Source organism: Pseudophryne corroboree, chromosome 1, assembly GCF_028390025.1.
Source record: "Pseudophryne corroboree isolate aPseCor3 chromosome 1, aPseCor3.hap2, whole genome shotgun sequence".
Taxonomy (NCBI): domain Eukaryota; kingdom Metazoa; phylum Chordata; class Amphibia; order Anura; family Myobatrachidae; genus Pseudophryne; species Pseudophryne corroboree.
The window spans coordinates 535,820,123-535,845,208 of NC_086444.1; the positions used below are offsets into that span (position 1 = coordinate 535,820,123).

General features: G+C 45.3%; 1 protein-coding gene across 13 annotated transcripts in view; it reads right to left on the bottom strand.

Moving 5' to 3' along the window:
* The window catches only part of MPDZ (multiple PDZ domain crumbs cell polarity complex component), a 333,366-nt gene that overhangs the window by 181,733 nt on the left and 126,547 nt on the right, over positions 1 to 25,086 (bottom strand). For 12 of the 13 annotated variants that reach the window (XM_063914045.1, XM_063914055.1, XM_063914054.1 and 9 more), the window contains 4 exons: positions 17,903 to 18,092; positions 12,260 to 12,346; positions 5,334 to 5,419; positions 3,408 to 3,554 (listed from right to left, as the gene is read on the bottom strand). In XM_063914045.1, the coding sequence (XP_063770115.1) occupies positions 3,408 to 3,554; positions 5,334 to 5,419; positions 12,260 to 12,346; positions 17,903 to 18,092 (510 nt within the window). The remainder of the gene's footprint in view (positions 1 to 3,407; positions 3,555 to 5,333; positions 5,420 to 12,259; positions 12,347 to 17,902; positions 18,093 to 25,086) is intronic. The other variant, XM_063914044.1, reaches the window with a different exon arrangement.

Sequence of the window (25,086 nt, forward strand, 5' to 3'; positions counted from 1 at the left end):
AGCAGTACTACAAGGCCCAGCAAGCCTCCCCCGCAAGCTGGTACTTGGAGAACCACAAGTACCAGCATGCGGCGGAAAAATGGGCCCGCTGGTACCTGTAGTACTACTACTAAAAAAATACCCCAATAAAGACATTACACACACACCTTGAAAGTATAACTTTAATACATCCATCCACACCTCCACATACACATACTTACCTTATGTTCCCACGCAGGTCGGTCCTCTTCTCCAGTAGAATCCATGGTGTACCTGTAGAAAAAATTATACTCACATAATCCATGGTTGAAGGCTCCTCGGTAAATCCTTTTGTAATCCACGTACTTGAAAAAATAAAAAAACGGATACCCGACCACGAACTGAAAGGGGACCCATGTTTTCACATGGGCCCCCTTTCCCCGAATGCCAGAAACCCACTCTGACTGATGTCTAAGTGGGTTTCTTCAGCCAATCAGGGAGCGCCACGTTGTGGCACCCTCCTGATCGGCTGTGTGCTCCTGTACTGTATGACAGGCGGCACACGGCAGTGTTACAATGTAGCGCCTATGCGCTCCATTGTAACCAATGGTGGGAACTTTCAGGTCAGCGGTGAGGTCACTTTCGGTCAACCGCTGACCTGAAAGTTCCCACCATTGGTTACAATGGTGCGCATAGGCGCTACATTGTAACACTGCCGTGTGCCGCCTGTCATACAGTACAGGAGCACACAGCCGATCAGGAGGGTGCCACAACGTGGCGCTCCCTGATTGGCTGAAGAAACCCACTTAGACATCAGTCAGAGTGGGTTTCTGGCATTCGGGGAAAGGGGGCCCATGTGAAAACATGGGTCCCCTTTCAGTTCGTGGTCGGGTATCCATTTTTTTATTTTTTCAAGTACGTGGATTACAAAAGGATTTACCGAGGAGCCTTCAACCATGGATTATGTGAGTATAATTTTTTCTACAGGTACACCATGGATTCTACTGGAGAAGAGGACCGACCTGCGTGGGAACATAAGGTAAGTATGTGTATGTGGAGGTGTGGATGGATGTATTAAAGTTATACTTTCAAGGTGTGTGTGTAATGTCTTTATTGGGGTATTTTTTTAGTAGTAGTACTACAGGTACCAGCGGGCCCATTTTTCCGCCGCATGCTGGTACCTGTGGTTCTCCAAGTACCAGCTTGCGGGGGAGGCTTGCTGGGCCTTGTAGTACTGCTACTAAAAACAATATCAATCACTTTTCTCAAAGGCTATCAGCCCCCCATCCGCAGCCCATTGGATGGGGGGGACAGCCTCGGGCTTCACCCCTGGCCCTTGGGTGGCTGGGGGGGACCCCTTGATTGAAGGGGTCCCCACTCCCCCAGGGTACCCCGGCCAGGGGTGACTAGTTGGATATTTGATGCCACGGCCGCAAGGCACTGTATAAAAGTGACCCCCGGCTGTGGCATTATCTGTCCAGCTAGTGGAGCCCGGTGCTGGTTTCAAAAATACTTGGGACCCCTACTCTTTTTGTCCCCTGTATTTTTGGAACCAGGACCAGGCGCAGAGCCCGATGCTGGTTGCTTAAAAATGGGGGAACCCCTGTCCATTTTTTCCCCATATTTTTGCAACCAGGATCGGCTCAAAGAGCCCGAGGCTGGTTTGCCTTAGGAGGGGGGACCCCACGCAATTTTTTTTTTACATTTAAACTTTATTTATTTTTTAAACAAAGTGCACAATGAAGCCCAGCACGGATCTCTCAGATCCGGCCGAGATTCATTGTATTAAAGTCGGCAGTGTTTTACAAGTCACTCACGTAAAACACTGCCAAAAAAAACGAATGACATCGACATCGGAAAACCCGAAAATGCAGAATACGGCAGCTTAGTAAATTAGTCGTAATCAATTAAAAAAGTTGCATATTTACACTTTCGATGTCATTCGTGATTGAACTTTGACCTCAAACGGGAAAATACGATTCTTAGTAAATTTACCCCACAGAGAGAGGAAGAATACCAGCACACCCTGAGCTGCACAGTCCCAGTGAGATTGACAGCTCTATAAATCACAGTAACACTAACAAAATGCAGTCCTAAATAGGCTGAGAATAGTGTACACAAGCGGCTCTCCCCCTTAGCTACACCGTGTACCAGTTTCCAGCGTGTTTGTGAGGCAAGAGGCGCTTAAGTGTGTGCTGTTGATGGCTGCTGTAAGCAGAGGAAGGCGCCAAAATGCCGCTGGTCCCACTCTGAGGAAGCTCTGCCCCCTCCAATGGCGCCAGAGCTGTACGTATAATTTATACTGGCAAAACCTCCAAATAAGCTTAAAACCTCACAGAAGTGCTTAGTTAAGCAGTTTTGTGTCAGTGCACACACGGGGATCCTAGCGGGACCCCCCAGGGAGGGTCCCATATACGCCGCACCCGTGGTCAGCCGCACTTTGAACCGGGGACCCCCGTAGAGGGGTCCCCGGTGTGTACTCACCACCAATGTCACCTTCAGGCAGCGTTAGGGGTGTGAGGCGTGCTGCGGCTGTGACAGCCAAGGCACAGTGCCCCGCTGAACAAACAGCCCCTCAGGACGGTGGTCCTGCAGCGGAGAAGCTGCTCTGCACCTCGCAAGGCCGATGACCGTCCCCTCCCCTCCCTCTAACTCCCACGGCGCAGGTATGCTGTTGCCCAGACAGCATACTGAAAAAAAAAAAAGTTTTAAATGAAATTGAAGAAAACTCCCTGGAACTGCAGAGATGTGCATCCTCTCCTGAGGGTACTTTTTTCTAAACTGCCTGTGGGAAGGGGCATAGAGGGGAGGAGCCAGCACTCCCAGTTGAAAACAATTAAAGTGTATTGGCTCCTTTGGACCCCGTCTATACCACATCGTACTAGTTTCCCCCAATATCCCTTATGAATGCTAGAAAAATGGGATTTGCATATGCCCACATATAGGAAGGAAAATCTTCCTCACTAAACTAACTACAGATGGTACATTGCAGGTGGGGCAACCGGCGTGCGCTACCAGGCACGCTGGCGAGTGCACAGAGACGCTCCCATTCACTTTGAATGGGACGCATGCGCGTCTACGACGCACTTGCATCCCACTCATACCTGAGAGTCCACCTTGCCGGACGCACTCAGTCGCAGATGTAGCCACGATTAGCATGGCTCCATGTATATGAGGCTTACTAGTTAAAAGCCCATTAAAATGACAGACATCAGGACCAGATTATAAGGTGTTTTTGTGTGTGTGTGTGTGTGTGTGTGTGTGTGTGTGTGTGTGTGTGTGTGTGTGTGTGTGGGGGGGGGGTTGCTAATCAGGAGCTGCGGGTCTTCTGCAACTCATGCTGCTGGGAGTAGGGGCTCTGTCATGCTGTGCAGATGTGTGTCGCCGGCGCACCATTGAGGTGAGGAGCAGCGTTAACCAACAAGAAAAAAAACAAAACTAGGCCTTACTTCCAGAAGTTCATCCCCACCGTAGAGTTTTCCACTTCGACCAACTGGGCCCTCTGGTAGTATAGATCTCAGGAAATGGTGGCCACCAGAAGCTTCAAGGCTAATGCCTAAGCCACTGCTTTCACTAAACTTGTTAACTTGAGCAACCTGAAAAACAGAAGAATCAAATGCACAGAATGACACACTTCCTTTCTGAACAGTTATTAGCACAGACCTTTACTGTGTAAATATATGTAATAGCTAATGTTTCCATAGCAACCTTATATAAGGCTGTGATGTGTTTTGACAAAAAAAGCAATAACACATTCCAACTGTAATTTCTGGAATGAAAATATAAAGATGGAAAAAAAACACATGAGCCGATAATGTTATTCTGAATATATGGAAGAAATAAAATGCTGACATAAATATCATATTGTGTTATAAAGTTAAAGTGGATCTGTCACCAAACCTATATGCAAGCAGAGCACACCTTTTAGTTAGGTTTGCAGGTAGCTACTGGTTGTAATCTTCAATTTGCTATAAGATTTGTACCTTTCCTAATCAGTACTATTTCCTACAGAGGTCAATTAGCACCCCCAGTTTATATGTGAAAGTGCTTTGTGGATGAGGAGACTTCAGATGATTCCTACACAACTGAAAACTGTGCATTTGGTAAAATACAGGATAAATGATGACAATAAATATATAAGTAGTAACTAGACTTCTTGTAGGTATATAAAAAATATAATGCATAGAGTGCAATGCTGTAAATGAAATGAATATTGCAGAACAAGCCTGTTCAGAAATATTTAGTTGTACTGCTTTCACGAGCAATACAAGCTTTCACGAGCAGGGCCCGCTTCCCTCATGTGCTTTTACATCTCTTACTTAACCTATCTTCTTTTCAATACTCCCTTTGATGGCAGCGATGTTTATATACCCTGTACTTGTCCTATATTGTATTGAATTGTAAGTCACTGTCTTCATGTTTTGCCTATTTGTTTACTCTATAATCGGGCGCTGCAGATCCCATGTTGCGCCATATAAAGGAGGATAATAATAATAATAATAATAATAATATCAATAATAATAATAATCATCAGGCAAACTAAATAAAAAGGAAAAAACACAAATAAATTTGCAAAATATACACATTTACATAGATGGAGTTAGGAAACTATAAAAAATTATGTAGAGTTTGAGAAAATACACTGGAGGCCATTTACCTAGGAAAAGCCCCGAATAACATTTTCTTTTGTAAAGATATTCCTGAGCCTGCATTGCTCTGGGCTTTTCCATACCGGTCAACTTAGATACATGAACCTCATTTTCGCATATAGGGGCATTTTTCATAAATACCTACCGGCATCAGTGTGACCTTATCACTGTGGCTTCCCGCTTGTCTCCACTCTCCTCCCAAGAACAGGAGACTGCTCAGTGTTCATTTACATATTCATCCAACAGGACTTTGCCTCCCTCACAAGATCAGCACACTTCTCTATCTCTCTGTGCTGCTGTGAACATTCTTATGGACGGATGATGGCTTTTGGTTAAATTTACATCACCCCAGTCCAGCAGAAAATGAAGGCACAACACAAACAAACCTCAACATCACAGATGTTGAGAATACAAAGTATTTATAGTAAAGCTGGCCAGAAGTGAGCAGACATGATCATCCGACCTCAGCATCAAACCCTTATGTTTCCAACACACAGTATCAATAACTGCACACATTCAGACAGTTGACAGTTCCACTAATAAATCAATGACCCGTGCAAAGTACTTGGCCAAGGAGGGCTGGAAAAACATACGGAGATTATTGGCTAATCAGATTTTTCAACATCTATGATCACATTTACGGCAAACAAAACAAGTTGGGCCACACTTCCAGTAATGTTGCTAAAATAAGCTACAAAGAAAATGTGTAGTAAAAAATAAACATACCACAACTTCATAGTTTGCTCCCATGATACTTTGCCACTTATTTCTCATAACATCTTCATTATTTAAGATAGGGATACATTCTTCTTCTGGTAAAGAAAAAAAAATGTAGTTACATCTTGTCATATTACATAAGAGCAATGCCTATTTACAGGGATTTATGTATGAAGGGCGATACTACTTTTACTAACAAGATAAATCTATTGTATTGACAAAGTACAGTACATGCAAAATGCAATAGAAAAGACATAGACGTGCTCACCCACAGTCATGCCAAACATTGCTTCTTGGGGTGCACTAGCTCCTGTGTGACTTAGCTTGTGCCAAGAGTCTTTTTTGCTCGAATATGCGTCTTAAACGCAAAACGATGCAACTGCTTCACGAGACTGCACTGATTCATTTTACATGCAACGGAGTTTGAATTTGCCTATGAAGCATTCGTGGCTTTTCATGCCAAGTACCATTGTGCTTCGTACACAGATTTAGACTCCGTCACACACAGATATCAAAGTAATCAGTGCAGTCTTGAGATTTGATGTTGTCACATTGCAATTAAGACACACATTTAGGCAAAAAAGATGCTATACTGCTTGATGCGGCTCATGCACGCAACATGGCAACTTATTCTCAAATGGCACCAAATAGCACTGTTTGGCGTGCAACAGACTTTGGGATTTAGGTGTGCCATTTGAATTTTTAATGAATATGCATCTTACTCTGCTACAGTATACAAATTATTTTGTAACAAAAATATCAATCATAAGTATTCTGGTGGTCTTTCCGAGTTGTTCGCTCGTTGCCGTTTTTTCGCAACGCAGCGATTAGGTGAAAAATGCGCATGCACATGGTACGCAGCGCGCATGCGCTAAGTTATTTAACACAAAACTTAGTAGATTTGCTGGTGTTCCTGCGGCACATTTCATTCGCACTGCTGATCGGTGAGTGATTGACAGGAAAGGGGCGTTTCTGGGAGGTAACTGGCCGTTTTCAGGGAGTGTGCTAAAAAACGCAGGCGTGCCAGGGAAAAACGCAGGAGTGGCTGGAGAAACGGGGAGTGGCTGGCCGAACGCAGGGCGTGTTTGCGACGTCAAATCAGGAACTAAACTGACTGAGGTGATCGCAGTCTAGGAGTAGGTTTGGAGCTACTCAGAAACTGCAGGGAATTTAGTAGCAGTTCTGCTAATCTTTCGTTCGCAATTCTGCTAAGCTAAGATACACTCCCAGAGGGCGGCGGCCTAGCGTGTGCAATGCTGCTAAAAGTAGCTAGCAAGTGAACAACTCGGAATGAGGGCCTTAGTTCAGTATTTTTGTTAAGATGTAAAATATAGGATATAGGCTCATCAATCTGGGAAAAAGGTCTGACACAAGTGACGCACGTTACGCTTTTTTATGCCTAATCTGCTTTTTTATACCAATTCCTTCATGACAAAAAAATAGTGATCCTAAGTGCTTAGCATGTTATTAGTAGAGATGAGCGGGTTCGGTTCTCCAAGAACCGTACCCCCCCGAACTCCACGTGGTTTACACGGGTCCGAGGCAGGCTCGGTTGTTCCCGCCTGACTCGTAAAACCCGAACGAGGGAAAACGTCATCATCCCGCTGTCGGATTGTCGCGAGATTCAGATTCAATATAAAGAGCCGCGCTTCGCCACCATTTTCACTTGTGCATTGTAGAGAGAGCGGAGAGGACGTGGCTACGTTCTCTCAGTGGAAATCTCAATATCAGTGCTTACTTATTGCTGCTCAGTAATACTAGTAGTGTGTCTCTCCTGCTCAGTGTCAGTTCTCAGTTAGTATCCTCATTAGTGCTCAGTATCACTGCTCATTTTCTTGTGCTGCATTGTGGTGCTCAGTATACTACAGTACATTACTAATAGTCCAGTGCTGCTTCTTGCTGCTCAGTGTCAGTTCTAGAATCCTCATCAGTGCTCAGTATCACTGTTCATTGTCTTGTGCTGCATTGTGGTGCTTAGTATACTACAGTACATTACTAATAGTCCAGTGCTGCATCTTGCTGCTGTAGGGTGCTGTGGTAGTGTCCTGTCACTGTGCATAGGTCATCATCATTCCAGTCACAGTGGTATCTGGTATCTATCTAGTGGTATCTAATTCCAGACATTACGGCCGTCTAATTCCAGATATATTACTGGCATATAATTCCACACATTAAAAAATGGAGAACAAAAATGTGGAGGGTAAAATAGGGAAAGATCAAGATCCACTTCCACCTAGTGCTGAAGCTGCTGCCACTAGTCATTGCAGAGACGATGAAATGCCATCGTCGTCATCTGCCAAGGCCGATGCCCAATGTCATAGCAGAGAGCATGTAAAATCCAAAAAGCAAAAGTTCAGTAAATTGACCCAAAAATCTAAATTAAAATCGTCTGAGGAGAAGCATAAGCTTGCCAATATGCCATTTACGACACGGAGTGGCAAAGAACGGCTGAGGCCCTGGCCTATGTTCATGGCTAGTGGTTCAGCTTCACATGAGGACGGAAGCACTCATCCTCCCGCTAGAAAAATGAAAAGAGTTAAGCTGGCAAAAGCACAGCAAAGAATTGTGCGTTCTAAATCACAAATCCCCAAGGAGAGTCCAAATTTGTCGGCGGGTGCAATGCCTGACCTTCCCAACACTGGACGGGAAGAGGTGGCTCCTTCCACCATTTGCACGCCTCCTGCAAGTGCTGGAAGGAGCACCCACAGTCCAGTTCCTGATATTCAAATTGAAGATGTCACTATTGAAGTACACCAGGATGAGGATATGGGTGTTATTGGCGCTGAGAAGGAAATTGACTAGGAGGATTCTGATGGTGAGGTGGCTTGTTTAAGTCAGGCCCCCGGGGAGACACCTGTTGTCCGTGGGATGAATAAGGCCATTGACATGCCTGGTCAAAATACAAAAAAAAAAATCACCTCTTCGGTGTGTAATTATTTCAACAGAAATGCGGACAACTGGTGTCAAGCCCTATGTTACCTTTGTCAAGCTGTAATAAATAGGGGTAAGGACGTTAACCACCTAGGAACATCCTCCCTTATACGTCACCTGTAGCGCATTTTTCAGAAGTCTTTGACAAGTTCAAAAACTTTGGGTGACAGCGGAAGCAGTCCACTGACAACTAAATCCCTTCCTCTTGTACCCAAGCTCCCAGTGCAAACCACACCACCAACTCCCTCAATGTCAATTTCCTCCTTAGACAGGAATGCCAATAGTCCTGCAGGCAATGTCACTGGCAAGTCTGACGAGTCCTCTCCTAACTGGGATTCCTCCGATGGATCCTTCAGTGGAACGCCTACTGCTGCTGGCGCTGCTGTTGTTGCTGCTGGGAGTCGATCGTCATCCCAGAGGGGAAGTCGGAAGACCACTAGTACTACTTCCAGTAAGCAATTGACTGTCCAACAGTCCTTTGCGAGGAAGATGAAATATCACAGCAGTCATCCTGTTGCAAAGCGGATAACTCAGGCCTTGACAAACTATGTTGGTGTTGGACGTGCGTCCGGTATCCGCCGTTAGTTCACAGGGACTTAGAGAATTGCTTGAGGTAGTGTGTCTCCGGTACCAAATCCCATCTAGGTTCCACTTCTCTAGGCAGGCGATACCAAGAATGTACGCTGACGTCAGAAAAAGAGTCACCAGTGTCCTAAAAAATGCAGTTGTACCCACTTAACCATGGATATGTGGACAAGTGGAGCAGGGCAGACTAAGGACTATATGACTGTGACAGCCCACTGGGTAGATGCATTGCCTCCCGCAGCAACAACAGCGGCGGCACCAGTAGCAGCATCTCGCAAACGCCAACTCGTTCCTAGGCAGGCTACGCTTTGTATCACCACTTTCCATAAGAGGCACACAGCTGACAACCTCTTACGGAAACTGAGGAACATCATCGCAGATTAGTTTACCCCAATTGGACTCTCCTGGGGATTTGTGATATTGGACAACGCCACCAATATTGTGCGTGCATTACATGTGGTCAAATTCCAGCACGTCCCATGTTTTGCACATACAATTAATTTGGTGGTGCAGAATTTTGTAAAAAACGACAGGGGTGTGCAGGAGATGCTGTCGGTGGCCCGAAGAATTGCGGGCTACTTTCGGCATTCAGCCACCGCGTGCCGAAGACTGGAGCGCCAGCAAACACTCATGAACATGCCCTGCCATCAGCTGGAGCAAGAGGTGGTAACGAGGTGGAATTCAACCCTCTGTATGCTTCAGAGGATGGAGGAGCAGAAAAAGGCCATTCAAGCCTATACATCTGCCTACGATATAGGCAAAGGAGGGGGAATGCACCTGACTCAAGCGCAGTGGAGAATGATTTCCATGTTGTGCAAGGTTCTCCAACCCTTTGAACTTGCCACACGTGAAGTCAGTTCAGACACTGCCAGCCTGAGTCAGGTCATTCCCCTCATCAGGCTTTTGCAGAAGCAGCTGGAGAGATTGAAGGAGGAGCTAAAACGGAGCGATTCCGCTAGGCATGTGGGACTTGTGGATGGAGCCCTTAGTTCGCTTAACCAGGATTCACGGGGTGGTCAATCTGTTGAAATCAGAGCACTACATTTTGGCCACCGTGCTCGATCCTAGGTTTAAAGCCTACGTTGTATCTCTCTTTCCGGCAGACACAAGTCTGTAGATGTTCAAAGACCTGCTGGTGAGACAATTGTCAAGTCAAGCGGAACGTGACCCGCCAACAGCTCCCCCTTCATTTTCTACCACCACTGGAGCAGCCAGGAAAAGAATAAAATTTCCAAAACCACCTGCTGGCGGTGATGCAGGGCTGTCAGGAGCAAGTGCTGACATCTGGTCCGAACTGAAGGACATGCCAATGATTACTGACATGTTGTCTACTGTCATTGCATATGATTATGTCACCATTGAAAGAATGGTGGAGGATTATATGAGTGACAGCATCACTGTAGGCATGTCAGACAATCCGTACGTATACTGGCAGGAAAAAGAGGCAATTTGAAGGCCCTTGTACAAACTGGCTTTATTTTACCTAAGTTGCCCCCCCTCCAGTGTGTACTCCGAAAGAGTGTTTAGTGCAGCCGGTCACCTTGTCAGCGATCGGCGTAGGAGGTTACTTCCAGAAAATGTGGAGAAGATGATGTTCATCAAATTAATTATAATAAATTCCTCCGTGGAGACATTTACCAGCAATTACCTCCAGAAAGTGCACAGGGACCTGTGATGGTGGATTCCAGTGGGGACAAATTAATACTCTGTGAGGGGGAGGATGTACACAGTGAAGGGGGTGAGGAATTGGGTGATGAGGATGAGGTGGACATCTTGCCTCTGTAGAGCCAGTTTGTGCAAGGAGAGATTGATTGCTTCTTTTTTGGTGGGGGCCCAAACCAACCAGTCATTTCAGACACAGTCGTGTGGCAGACCCTGTCGCTGAAATGATGGGTTTGTTAAAGTGTGCATGTCCTGTTTATACAACATAAGGGTGGGTGGGAGGGCCCAAGGACAATTCCATCTTGCACCTCTTTTTTTATTTATCTTTGCATCATGTGATGTTTGGGTCCAATTTTTTTTAAGTGCCATCCTGTCTGCAACTGCAGTGCCACTCCTAGATGGGCCAGGTGTTTGTGTCGGCCACTTGGGTTGCTTAGCTTAGTCATCCAGCGACCTCGGTGTAAATTTTAGGACTGAAAATATTGTGAGGTGTGAGGTGTTCAGAATAGACTGGAAATGAGTGGAAATTATGGTTATTGAGCTTAATAATACTATAGGATCAAAATTACCCCCAAATTCTATGATTTAAGCTGTTTTTGAGGGGTTTTTGAAAAAAAACACCCGAATCCAAAACGCATCCGAATAAGATAAAAATTCGAAAGGGTGGTTTTGCCAAAACGCGTCCGAATCCAAAACAAAACCGCGGAACCGAATGCAAAACCAAAACACAAAACCTGAAAAATGCCCGCTGCACATCTCTAGTTTAATTAAGGTGCAAAATTCAGAAAAAGTACACAATAATGGGAGTCGTTACCCATAGCCATGATAGGCGTCTCCGGCTATATGGTGCAACAATTATAGGTGTATGAGGACACATCTGTATAGTGCTATTGAATATGTTGGCACATTACTATTATTATTAATATTATTAATAATAAGGATAATAATAAAAATAATAATGATAAACACATATCATTGATATAAAATGTATTGATATAAAAAAAAATTACATTTGATTTTTAATTTGAATATTAAGTGGGAAATAAGGAACAGTTCTCTCTCCTATGAGCGCTGCTGCCCCTATCGAAGATGCTTAAATCTGTGTGTGACCGGTTTCACCCATATTAAGTGTAGAGAATGAGCTGTCTGGACGCCAGTGTCTGCTTAATGACTTCAGGTCTTACTAAAGACAACTTCATAAACTAAATGAACTTCAAAGAGGATAATGTCTTTTCAGAAACAGAAACATTGAATTTATAAATAAAGTTGCAATAGAATGTAGATAAGGGAGAGAACCAAACCATCCATTCGTTAGTGATTCTCCCCTATCATTAAGCCCATTTTTTCTGTCCCATAAAAAGAACATACGGTGCAAATGCAGCAGTTTCCCATCAATGGCAATTATTGCCAGAGGCTCTTTTGAAAATATTTTCTCCATTTTTCATCTCCATTCAACCACGATATGGTGATACTAACACAAAACATATTATCCATATTGTTACTCTTTATTTTATATCACAGAGAAATAATAACAGCATATGCAATTTTTGAAATCGCTCCAAAAAAAGAGGTGGGTCAGTTTAGAATTAAAAAAAAAAAAAAACAACAACATTCTTTAAATAAACGGAATCTGTCAGATGCCACAATATAGCTGGGAAGAAGATCTAAGGGACAGCTGGCCCACTCTAACACTGACAGATTGCTGCGGTACGCAGTTCCCACACGAAGTTCGTGTAGCACACTACTGAAACTGGTACCTGTTTGTACGCCTTTTCCTTTTGATGCAGGTTGTGCGACAGTGTTACTGATCATTGATGATAGCGGTTGGCTCTTTTTAGTACTTTCTGAAAAATAAAGTAGAGATGACTGCATGGAACTTACACAGCTCCAAATAACCTGTGCTGTGATAAACAAAATGGATTCCTTCTATTAGTCATCAACTGTGAATTTAATAATCAAAATAAAAACGAATTGTATACAATTTAATCAAAGTGGCCAAAAATAACATAATAAAATAAACATTAGAAAGGAAAAACAACTTTTTTTTTAGTATATATTATGCAATAACAGGCCATATTTAAAAAAATAAATAATTTTTCCCTGTAGTGACCCCCTTGCCTATTTTTTAAAGATAAGTCAGAACTCCTTACCTTTTACAAAGACCTTTTATGTTTATATATTTTTATCAATACTTTGAAGTACTTTTTATGTTGTGATCCACTTTTATGTGATATTAAAGCTCGTTTGGATTATTATATATTTTTTGGCTTTTAAATAAAAAATTTTTAGCAATTGCATTTTAAACAACACAAGTCGCCGGTACCCTTATCCCCCCATTCTATACTCTTCCTAGCAGTACTGTACCAGTAGTGCACTCTTAAGGGTTGGCAGACACCTTTTAACAAGGCTTCGTGTGTTTTTCTTTTAGCAATTTAATTTTTCATGTTTTACTGAGAACCCACCTCACAAGTGGTGCTGTATCATTTCTTGCTACACGAATAAATATATATATATATATATATATATATATATATATATATATATATATAAAACAGAAAGTACCGGCTCTCCCATCAGCTGTACACCCGCGCCGGGTGCCCGCAAGATAAAGTTCAATGGATACAAATGGATGTGCGGCACTCCAGACGACTTGAAGTAACGAGACTCAGGCAGTAAATGAAAGCAACGTTTCAATGTTTAACACATCATCTTCAGGCTTAACAGCCTGAAGACGATGTGTTAAACATTGAAACGTTGCTTTCATTTACTGCCTGAGTCTCGTTACTTCAAGTCGTCTGGAGTGCCGCACATCCATTTGTATCTATATATATATATATATATATATATATATATATTACCTACCGGTAAATCCTTTTCTCGTAGTCCATAAGGGATATTGGGAAGACTTAGTACGATGGGTATAGATGGGGTCCAAAGGAGCCAGTGCATTTTAAATTTCTCCAAATTGGTGTGCTGGCTCCTCCCCTCTATGCCCCCTCCTACAGGCAGTTATAGGTAAAACAGTGCCCGAAGGAGAAAGGACATATATGAGAGAAGGAATATAACAATAATGAGTGGTGAGATTTACACACCAGTACACCACAAACATACAACAACCAGCAACGGCTGGTAACAACAACAGCTAAACAGGTAACCATATAAAAAAGAACCTGCAGAAAAGTAAACGCACTGAGGCGGGCGCCCAATATCCCTTATGGACTACGAGAAAAGGATTTACTGGTAGGTAATTAAAATCCTATTTTCTCTAGCATCCATAAGGGATAGTGGGGAGACTTAGTACGATGGCGACGTCCCAAAGCTTCCAGAACGGGCGGGAACATGCAGAGACTTCTGCAGCATAGTTGCAAGGCCGAGACTCCACGGACAGCCACCCAGGAAGAGCCCACCGATCATGTAGAGTGGGCCTTCAGAGACTTACAAGGTAAGGCTGCCGACACATAGGCCTGTTGGATAGTAAACCTTATACAACAAGCAATGGAATGCTTGGAAGCAGGGCAACCCTTTTTCTGCGTATCATAGAGAACGAACAATGAATCCATTTTTCTGACATGAGCTGTGTGCTTGACATAGATCTTCAAGGCTCGCACAGCATCCAATGCCTTCGGAGGAGGAGCAGAAGTGCCAGAACCACAATAAGTTGATTCAAGTGGAACGCAGAGTCAACATTTGGCAGGAACTGCTGTCTAGTCCGGAGCTCCGCTCTGTCCTCGTAAAAGACCAAGTAGGGACTTCTACACAATAAGGCCCCCAATTCTGAGACACATCTAGCAGAACCCAGGGCCAGTAGCATCATCGTCTTCCACATGAGGTACTTGACTTCTATCGTCATCAGAGGTTCAAATCAGGAGGACTGTAGAAATTCCAATACTACATTCAAATCCCAGGGTGCCATCGGAGGCACAAAAGGAGGTTGACTGTGAAGTACTCCTTGCAAGAAGGTCTGCACTTCTGACAATACTGCCAATTTCTTCTGGAAGAAAATTGAGAGGGCCGAAAACTGGACCTTAATGGAACCCAGGCATAAGCCATTATCCACACCATCCTGCAGGAAACAGAGGAAACGTTCTGGCATGGAACCTTCCATACTGGATCGCCTTGTATGAGGCTACTATCTTCCCCAACAATCTTATGCAAAGATGGATGAATAGTCGAGTAGGCCGGAGAACCATGCGGACCATCTCCTGAAGTGTTCTCACTTTGTCCTCTGGGAGGAATACTTTCTATACCACAGTTTTCAGCATCATTCCCAGGAACAGGAGACGCTGAGTTGGCTCCAGGTGGGACTTCTGTAAATTTGACGGGAGATGGATAGTGCGGTCTATATGGAGCAATAAAAGCTCCCTGGATCTTGCTTTTATCGGGAGATCGTCCAGGTAAGGGACAATATTGACCCCATGGTAAGGATTCAAGGATTTTAGAGTCAAAATGGATCTTACTGAACCATCTGGTTTCGGTACCACAAACAGGTTGGAGTAGTAACCCTTTCCCTGTTGTTGTAGAGGCACTAAAACTGGGACTGGACCAATTTTAGGATGGCCTGTTGCAGCATAACACGCATATCCTCCAAAGCTGGTAAGCTTAATTTGAAAAACCGTTGGGGAGGAGCACCGTCGAACTCCAGCTTGTATCCCTGAGAAATGAGGTCCGTAACCCAGGTATCCTGGCAGGAACTTTCCCAGATGCGGCTGAAGTGACGCAGCCGAGCTCCCACCACAAGATCCCCTCAGAGTGAGTGGGCACCGTCAAGCTGAGGCCTCAGTGGAAGCTGAACTGGTGCTCTTCTGAGAACCTGCGATCGCTGGGTTTCTTGTCTCACCTCTGATGCCTCTAGCCGCATTGGAGGCACCTCTGGCCCTACAGCGAAATCTGTTAGATCGAAAGGACTGAACAGTTGGCCTCGGGTAGGAATGCCTAGCCGGAAGGTCCCCAGATGGGAGAAACATGGATTTCCCAGCAGTAACCTTAGAAAAACACATATCCAACTCAACCCCGAAGAGCCATTCCCCAGAAAAGGGGAGATTCCACACTGCACTTGGAGTCTGTGTCCGCTATCCATTGACACAACCACAAGGCCCTGTGCACCGACACTGCCATGGCAGAGGTCCTAGCATTAATATTACCCATCTCCTTGAGCAAGTCACACAGGATGCGTGCAGTGTCCTGAATGTGCTTCAAGAGAGTCACTGTAGTGACTAGAAGCATATCTCCGGAGAAGCCCTCCTGAAGTTGAGTAGCCCACGTATGAATGGCATGGGTCATCCAGGAACCCGCTATGACTAGCCTTTGCGATACACCTGCTGCCATGTAGGTAGACTTTAGTATAGTCTCTATTTTTCTGTCCCCGGGGTCCTTTATGGTAAAGGAGCCCGGGGAAGGCAGCACCACCTTTTTTGACAGTCGAGAGACCGATACGTCAACCCCCGGGGGTTCTTCACAGAATTTCCTACCTTCAGGAGCAAATGGGAAAGTGTGCAAAAATCTTTTTGACACTTGGTATTTTTTGTCTGGATTTTTCCAGGATAACTTAAATAGGTAATCTAACTCTGCAGAATCAGGGAAAGTGACATTAGGCTTGTTCTGTGTAAAGAAAAACGACTGCTGTGACACAGCATCCTCTAGAGGGAGTTTTAACACGTCCCGTATAGCCAGAATGAGGGGTTCAATACCCTGAGCAAAAGTGGAATCCCCACTAACGGGGTCCAAGTCCTCCCTATCCTCCTGTATTTCTTCATCTGAATCAGGGAGTAAGGCAGGTAAACCATGCTTTTGTGGTCCTGAGTTAGAGAGGGGGGGTTGTGTAACAACTGTCCTGGCAGCGAGGTCTGCAACAGCCTGCTGTAGTAGCTGAGTTTTTTGAGCATTAGCAGTGAGTTGTGATGACATATCAGACTAGACATATCAGACATCATATCTTTAATGGCACCTAGCCAGGAAAGCTCTGGACTCTCTCCCCCAGCCCCCTCACTAATGTGTGAAGATTGGCTGCATTGTTCGCATGATACAGAATCAGTTGATAAGGGAGAGAAGCTGGTGTGGCAAACACTGCACAGTTTGTGTTTACCCATGTTCACAGTAAATCACAGTTACATACACATACACACAGACAGTAATACTTAGCAAGCCTGCCCCTACTGTATGTGAGAGGGAGATATAGAGAGAGGAGACTAGCACACCTCAGCTACACAGCCTCAGTGAGGCTGTCAGCTTGTTATATCACAGTGAAAACCTATGACTACTGTCCTTAATAGGACACAGATTGTGTACAGTAGCAACTCTCCCCCTTTGCTACACCCTGTACCAGTTTTACAGTGTGTCTTGTGTCAGAAGGAGCTGTGTGTGCCTGCTGCATTAATCAGAGGAAGGCGCCACTGGTCCCGCTCTGAGGTAGCTCCGCCCGCCCAATGGCGCCGGAGCTACAGTTTTTTTTATACCGGCAATGTCTCCCAAAGTGCTTAGAAACATCACACAAGTGCTAGTTTAAGCTATCGCTAGCCAGTTTACACAGGGGGCTATAGCGGGTACCCCCCAAGGAGGGTCCCGTATGCCTCCCCTGCATGCCAGCCGCACTTTGAACCGGGGGACTTCCCTAGCGGGGCCCCCGGTTTTTACTCACCACTGTCGTCAGCTTCAGGCTAATGTTAGGGGTGTGCGGCTTGCTGCGATTGCGACAGCTAGCCTCTGAGGATGGTGGTCCTGCAGCGGGGAAGCGGCTCCGACACCTCGCAAGGCCGGCGACCACCACTGAACTCCCCCCCCCCCCCTTCCCCAAATCCCACGGTGCAGGTATGCTGGTGCCCAAACAGCATACCGAAAATAACAAAGATTGAAAATTATCTAAAGAAAAGTCTTTGGAGCTGTAGAGATGAGCATCCTCTCCTGAGGGCAATTTTTTTCTAAGCTGCATGTGGGATGATGCATAGAGGGGAGGAGCCAGCACACCCAGTTGATGAAATTTAAAGTACATCGGCTCCTTTGGACCCAGTCTATACCCATCGTAGTAGATTCCCCAAAATCCCTTATGGATGCTAAAGAAATATTTTATATATATATATATATATATATATATATATATATATATAAAAATATATATAAATCAAAAGCCTTGAGAGTAATGAGGCAGCTACAACTCACAGCTCACTAATGGGTAATCTACAGTATGTCCACTAACTAAAACCTTTGCATGTTTCATCTCCAATCAAGATCATGTGAGTCTGTAGCTAAATACTATGCATAAAGACACAAGTTCAAACACTCAGTGGGAAGACAAAGATTGACTGGTAATAAATTATTTAAGTGGTGATAATGAACATTGCCATTAAAATGTCACCAATACACAATATTAAGGTCTGAGACACAGTTTACTTATTTGTCTATTTTACCATTGCTGTCTTGTTCACTTTGCAAAGTCACACTCTGGTCAGTAGGTCTGCCAGATTCCTCAATTTGATGAGTGATAATTTCCTGCTTTTGTCCTCTCCTAATTAACGTAAGATGGACGGTTTGCCCTGTGTGACGCAGAACTTCCACTGCTTGCTGATTTGTGTAACCCTGAAGATTAGTTCCATCAACCTAAACATTGGTAAAAATAAAACATTCAATAGAGAAAGTAACAGCAGTTGTATACATAATGATTTAATAAAATACAAAGGTGCAACATGATGTATAATTTGCTATTAAATAATCATTATTCCTTTACAAACCAAATACAGTCCCATAAGAATATATCACACCATCTGTCTTGTTGTACATACAGAAACGTAAGAAGGAAAATTGAATAATAAAAGATAGGAGAAAATGTACATGCCTTAAAAATGTACCCTTACTTATGGTAACAGTATATACACATATAAAATGATAGTAAATGGCATTACATTTCAGTATGATGCAGTGCGTGTGTTGTGCTCTATCTTCCATCACTCTACAATACACGGTTGTGTTACATTTTTATGACCACCAAGACTGGCTGAACTGTCATTTTAGACACACGTGTTGTAGACCCCAGGTTAATTTTGACGGTGAGCTGCCTCACTGTAGCGCGTCGGTCGGCCCTCACGCACCTTCATAGCCGACGTTCACCTCTCACATCAGTGGCACGTGGTGCTCCGCAGTTTCCACATCGGTTATTAGCAATGGTGCCATTTGTCCAGCCACGATACACCTTCACCTGAGCAGTACACGAACAGTAAAAAAATGGCGCTGTTTCAGAAATACTGTCACCCTTGGTCCGAAAGCTGATAATCATCCATTTTGGCCACTCTGATAAATTGCCCTTTTACCCATGACAGCAATGAGTGCAGACTATCGCACACCTTATACATTCACAAAAGCCAGCGCACGACACGTGACGTACTTCATGGGCTACACGCTGCTGACGTCAAATGTAGGAGGTGATCATAAAAATGTGACTCGACCGCGTATATCTATTTCATAAGCATACAGTATGTTATATCCTTCAACTCTGTTAACAATCTTCACTTATAATATATCTGAAACACTTATGTCATAGGAAATTAATATTAAAACTGGACCACTATAAATGTGAAGGCAGAATTAAATATTCCCTAATGGTGCTGACAGAGTTGTTAAAACAACTTAAGTAGCTGTATGAGGAAATAATGAATCACCAACTATATTGTACAAAAAAAAAACCATAACTAAATAAAGCAGGAACACTGTGCTAAAAATAAGATTTTAAACCTACCGGTAAATCTTTTTCTCCTAGTCCGTAGAGGATGCTGGGGACTCCGTAAGGACCATGGGGTATAGACGGGCTCCGCAGGAGACATGGGCACTATAAAGAACTTTAGAATGGGTGTGCACTGGCTCCTCCCTCTATGCCCCTCCTCCAGACCTCAGTTAGAGAACTGTGCCCAGAGGAGACGGACAGTACGAGGAAAGGATTTTGGTAATCCAAGGGCAAGATTCATACCAGCCCACACCATCCACACCGTATAACATGGAATATACGCAACCAGTTAACAGTATGCAACCAACAGTATCAGGCAAAGACTGATTTCAACTGTAACATAACCCTTATGTAAGCAACAACTATATATAAGCCTTGCAGAAAATAGTCCGCACTGGGACGGGCGCCCAGCATCCTCTACAGACTAGGAGAAAAAGATTTACCGGTAGGTTTAAAATCTTATTTTCTCTTACGTCCTAGAGTATGCTGGGGACTCTGTAAGGACCATGTGGTTTACACCAAAGCTCCAGACCGGGTGGGAGAGTGCAGATGACTCTGCAGCACCGACTGAGCAAACGCAAGGTCCTCATCAGCCAGGGTATCAAACTTATAGAACTTTGCAAAAGTGTTTGAACCCGACCAGGTAGCTGCTCGGCAGAGCTGTTAAGCCGAGACGCCTCGGGCAGCCGCCCAAGAAGAGCCCACCTTCCTAGTGAAATGGGCCTTTACCGAATTTGGTAACGGCAATCCTACCGTAGAATGAGCCTGCTGAATCGTGTTACAGATCCAGCGAGCAATAGCCTGCTTCGAAGCAGGAGCGCCAACCTTGTTGGCTGCATACAGGACAAACAGTGCTTCTGTTTTCCTAACCTGAGCCGTCCTGGCTACATAGATTTTAAGGCCCTGACTACATTTATGGACTTGGAGTCCTCCAAGTCACCCGTAGCCACAGGAACCACAATAGGTTGGTTCATATGAAATGATGAAACCACCTTGGGCAAAAATTGAGGACGAGTCCTCAACTCCGCTCTATCCACATGGAAAATCAGACAGGGGCTCTTGTGAGACAAGGCCGCCAATTCGGACACCCGCCTCGCAGATGCCGAGGCCAACAACATGACCACCTTCCAAGTGAGAAATTTTAATTCAACCGTCTGAAGCAGTTCAAACCAGTGAGATTTTAGGAACCGTAATACCACGTTAAGGTCCCATGGTGCCACTGGGGGCACAAAAGGAGGCTGGATGTGCAGCACTCCCTTTACAAAAGTCTGGACTTCTGGGAGAGAAGCCAATTCCTTTTGAAAGAATATAGATAGGGCCGAAATTTGTACCTTAATGGAGCCTAACTTCAGGCCCATATCCACTCCTGTCTGTAGAAAGTGGAGAAAACTGCCCAGATGGAAATCCTCCGTAGGAGCATTCTTGGCTTCACACCAAGAAACATACTTCCTCCAGATACGGTGATAATGTTTCGCCGTCACCTCCTTCCTAGCCTTTATCAGTGTAGGGATGACTTTTTCCGGAATACCTTTCCCAGCTAGGATTCGGTGTTCAACCGCCATACAGTCAAACGTAACCGCGGTAAGTCTTGGAACACGCAGGGACCCTGCTGTAACAGGTCCTCCCTGAGAGGAAGAGGCCACGGATCTTCTGTGAGCATTTCCTGAAGATCTGAGTACCAGGCCCTTCGAGGCCAATCTGGAACAATGAGTATTGTCTGCACTCTTTTTTGTCTTATGATTCTCAATATTTTTGAGATGAGAGGAAGAGGAGGGAACACATAGACCGACTGAAACACCCATGGTGTCACCAGGGCGTCCACCGCTACTGCCTGAGGGTCCCTTGATCTGGCACAATACCTTTGAAGCTTCTTGTTGAGGCGTGACGCCATCATGTCTATTTGAGGAATTCCCCAAAGACTTGTTATCTCTGCAAAAACTTCTTGATGAAGTCCCCACTCTCCTGGATGGAGATCGTGCCTGCTGAGGAAGTCTGCTTCCCAGTTGTCCACTCCCGGAATGAAGACTGCTGACAGAGCGCTTACGTGATTTTCCGCCCAGCAAAGAATCCTGGTGGCTTCCGCCATTGCCGCTCTGCTCCTTGTCCCGCCTTGGCGGTTTACATGAGCCACGGCTGTGACGTTGTCTGATTGAATCAGAACCGGTAGGTCGCAAAGAAGATTCTCCGCTTGTCATAGGCCGTTGTATATGGCCCTTAATTCTAGTATGTTGATCTGTAGACAAGCCTCCTGGCTGACCATAGTCCCTGAAAAAGCCTTCCTTGTGTGACTGCTCCCCATCCTCGGAGGCTCGCATCCGTGGTCACCAGAACCCAGTCCTGAATGCCGAACCTGCGACCCTCTAGAAGGTGAGCACTCTGCAGCCACCACAGGAGAGACACCATGGCCCTGGGAGACAGGCTTATTTTCTGATGTATTTGTAGATGGGACCCGGACCACCTGTCCAGAAGGTCCCACTGAAATGTCCTCGCATGAAACCTGCCGAATGGGATGGCCTCGTACCACCATTTTCCGCAGAACTCGATTGCATGGATAAACAAACAATCTTTTCGGTTTTAGCAGGTCTCTGACCATGTTCTGGAGGTCCTGGGCTTTTTCCATCAGGAGAAAAACCCTCTTCTGTTCCGTGTCCAGAATCATGCCTAGGAATGCTAGTCGAGTCATTGGAATCAATTGTGACTTTGGCAGATTTAGAATCCAACCGTGCTGTTGTAGCACTCTCAGGGAGAGCGACACGCTTTTCAGCAATTGATCCCTCTTTATCAGGAGATCGTCCAAGTACGGGATAATTGTGACTCCCTACCTGCGCAGGAGCACCATCATCTCCGCCATCACCTTGGTGAAAATCCTCGGGGCCGTGGAAAGCCCAAACGGCAACGTCTGAAACTGGTAATGACAGTCCTGTACAGCGAATCTCAGGTACTGATGAGGAGGATATATGGGAACATGAAGGTATGCATCCTTTATGTTTAGTGACACCATAAAATCCCCCCCTTCCAGACTGGAGATCACTGCCCGGAGCGATTCCATCTTGAATTTGAACTTTTTCAAGTACCGGTTTAGGGATTTTAGATTTAAAATGGGTCTGACTGAGCCATCTGGCTTCGGGACCACGAACAGCGTTGAATAGTACCCTTTCCCCTGTTGGACACGGGGAACCTTGATAATCACGTGCTGTTGACACAGCTTTTGAATTGCAGCTAACACTACTGCCCTCTCTGGGGGAGAAGCTGGCAAGGCCGACTTGAAAAATCGGCGAGGGGGCACCTCTTCAAATTCCAGTTTGTAGCCTTGGGATACAATTTCCATCACCCAAGGATCCACGTCTGACAGAACCCAGACCTGGCTGAAGAGTCGAAGACGTGCCCCCACCGGTGCGGACTCCCTCAGTGGAGCCCCAGCATCATGCGGTGGATTTAGTAGAAGCCGGGGAGGACTTATGTTCCAGGGAACTAGCCGAAGCAGGTGTTCTTTTCCCTCTACCCTTACCTCTGGCGAGGAAGGATGAGCCCCGACCTCTTCTGGACTTATGCGACCGAAAGGACTGCATCTGATATTGTGGAGTTTTCTTTTGCTGTGGGGGAACAAAAGGCAAAAAAGTAGATTTACCCGCGGTAGCCGTGGAGACCAGGTCCGCGAGACCTTCCCCAAATAAAACTTCACCCTTGTAAGGTAAAACCTCCATATGCTTGAGTCGGCATCACCCGTCCATTGGTGGGTCCACAGGGCTCGCCTAGCAGAAATCGCCATGGCGTTGGCTCTCAAACCTAGCAGCCCAATGTCTCTTTGAGCGTCTCTCATATATAGGACTGCGTCTTTAATGTGACCTAAGGTCAATAAAATAGTATCCCTATCTAGGGTATCAAAGTCAGCTGACAAGGTATCTGTCTAAGCTGCAACTGCGCTACATACCCATGCCGATGCTATTGCCGGTCTGAGTAAAGCACCCGTATGCGTATAAATAAATTTTAAGGTAGTTTCCTGTCTGCGATCAGCAGGATCCTTGAGGGCTGCCGTGTCTGGAGACGGTAGCGCCACCTTCTTGGACAAGCACATTAAAGCCTTGTCCACCCTGGGCGAGGATTCTCACTGTACCCTGTCCTGTGCAGGGAAAGGATACGCCATAAGAATCCTCTTGGGAATCTGCAGTTTTTTGTCTGGAGTTTCCCAAGCTTTTTCAAATAACTCGTTCAGCTCATGAGATGGGGGAAAGGTTACCTCAGGTTTCTTTTCCTTATACAGGCACACCCACGTGTAAGGGACAGAGGGGTCATCTGTGATATGCAAAACATATTTTATTGCAATAATCATATAATGAATACTTTTGCCCACCCTTGGGTGTAACCTTGCATCATCGTAGTCGACACTGGAGTCAGAATCCGTGTCGGTATCAGTGTCTGCTATTTGGGATAGAGAACGTTTTTGAGACCCTGAAGAGCCTTGTGACAGTCAAAGCCATGGATTGAGTCCCTGCTTTTTCCCTGGACTCTGCTTTGTCCATCCTCTTATGTAATACGGTCACATCTGCATTCAAAACATTCCACATGTCCAACCAATTAGGTGTCGGCGTTGCCGATGGAGACACCACAATCATCTGCTCCATCTCCTCCTTAGATGAGCCTTCCACTTGAGACATGTCGACACACTCGTACCGACACCCCCACACACAGGGATATATTTATATGGAGACAGTTCCCCAATAAGGCCCTTTGGAGAGACAGAGAGAGTATGCCAGCACACACCCAGCGCCAACTGACACTGGAAACAAATTCCCGGATAATATAGTGCTTTTATATAATTATCTGTATAATACACGCACTGTGCCTTACAAATGCCCCCCCCCCCCCCCCCCTCTCTTCTGCCCTGTGTCACCGTGTTCAGCAGGGGAGAGTCCGGGGAGCCAGCTTCTCTGCAGTACTCTGTGGAGAAAATGGCGCTGGTTAGTGCTGTGGAATCAAGCTCCGCCCCCTCCAGCGGCGGGCTTCGGTCCCGCTCAATTTTGTAATAATGGCGGGGGATTTTTATATCTATTGCCTCCGCAGCCTACATATATATACATGTATTTTCCAGTCCTAGAGGTTTATAATGCTGCCCAGGGCGCCGGCGCCGCCCCCCCCTGCGCCTTGCACCCATCAGTGCCTGCAGTGTGTGTTGTGTGTGGGAGCTTACCTCAGGGAAGATCTGCAGTCTTCTGCCGCCTTTGAAGTCTTTTCTTCTTATACTCACCCGGCTTCTGTCTTCCGGCTCTATGAGGAGGAGGACGGCGGCGCGGCTCTGGGACGAATGGCAAGGGGAGACCTGCGTTCCGACTCCCTCTGGAGCTAATGGTGTCTAGTAGCCTAAGAAGCAGAGCCTATAAGTTAAGTAGGTATGCTTCTCTCTCCTCAGTCCCACGATGCAGGGAGCCTGTTGCCAGCAGTGCTCCCTGAAAATAAAAAACCTAACAAAATTATTTTTTCAGAGAAACTCAGGAGAGCTCCCTGTAATGCACCCAGTCTCCTCTGGGCACAGGATCTAACTGAGGTCTGGAGGAGGGGCATAGAGGGAGGAGCCAGTGCACACCCATTCTAAAGTTCTTTATAGTGCCCATGTCTCCTGCGGAGCCCGTCTATACCCCATGGACCTTACGGAGTCCCCAGCATCCTCTAGGACGTAAGAGAAAGAGTATTTAAAAAAAGTGATCAATTTGGTAGTATAAAGCTGTGTTTAGACAAGATAGTGTATAAAAGTATAACAATTTAATAACAATATCCAATCACTTTCAAAATTGTCACTAAAACAGTGATAATTAAATTCACATACAGTATTAACAAGTACCAGAACCATTAGTCACTACAATAACATATGTCCTCCAGAAA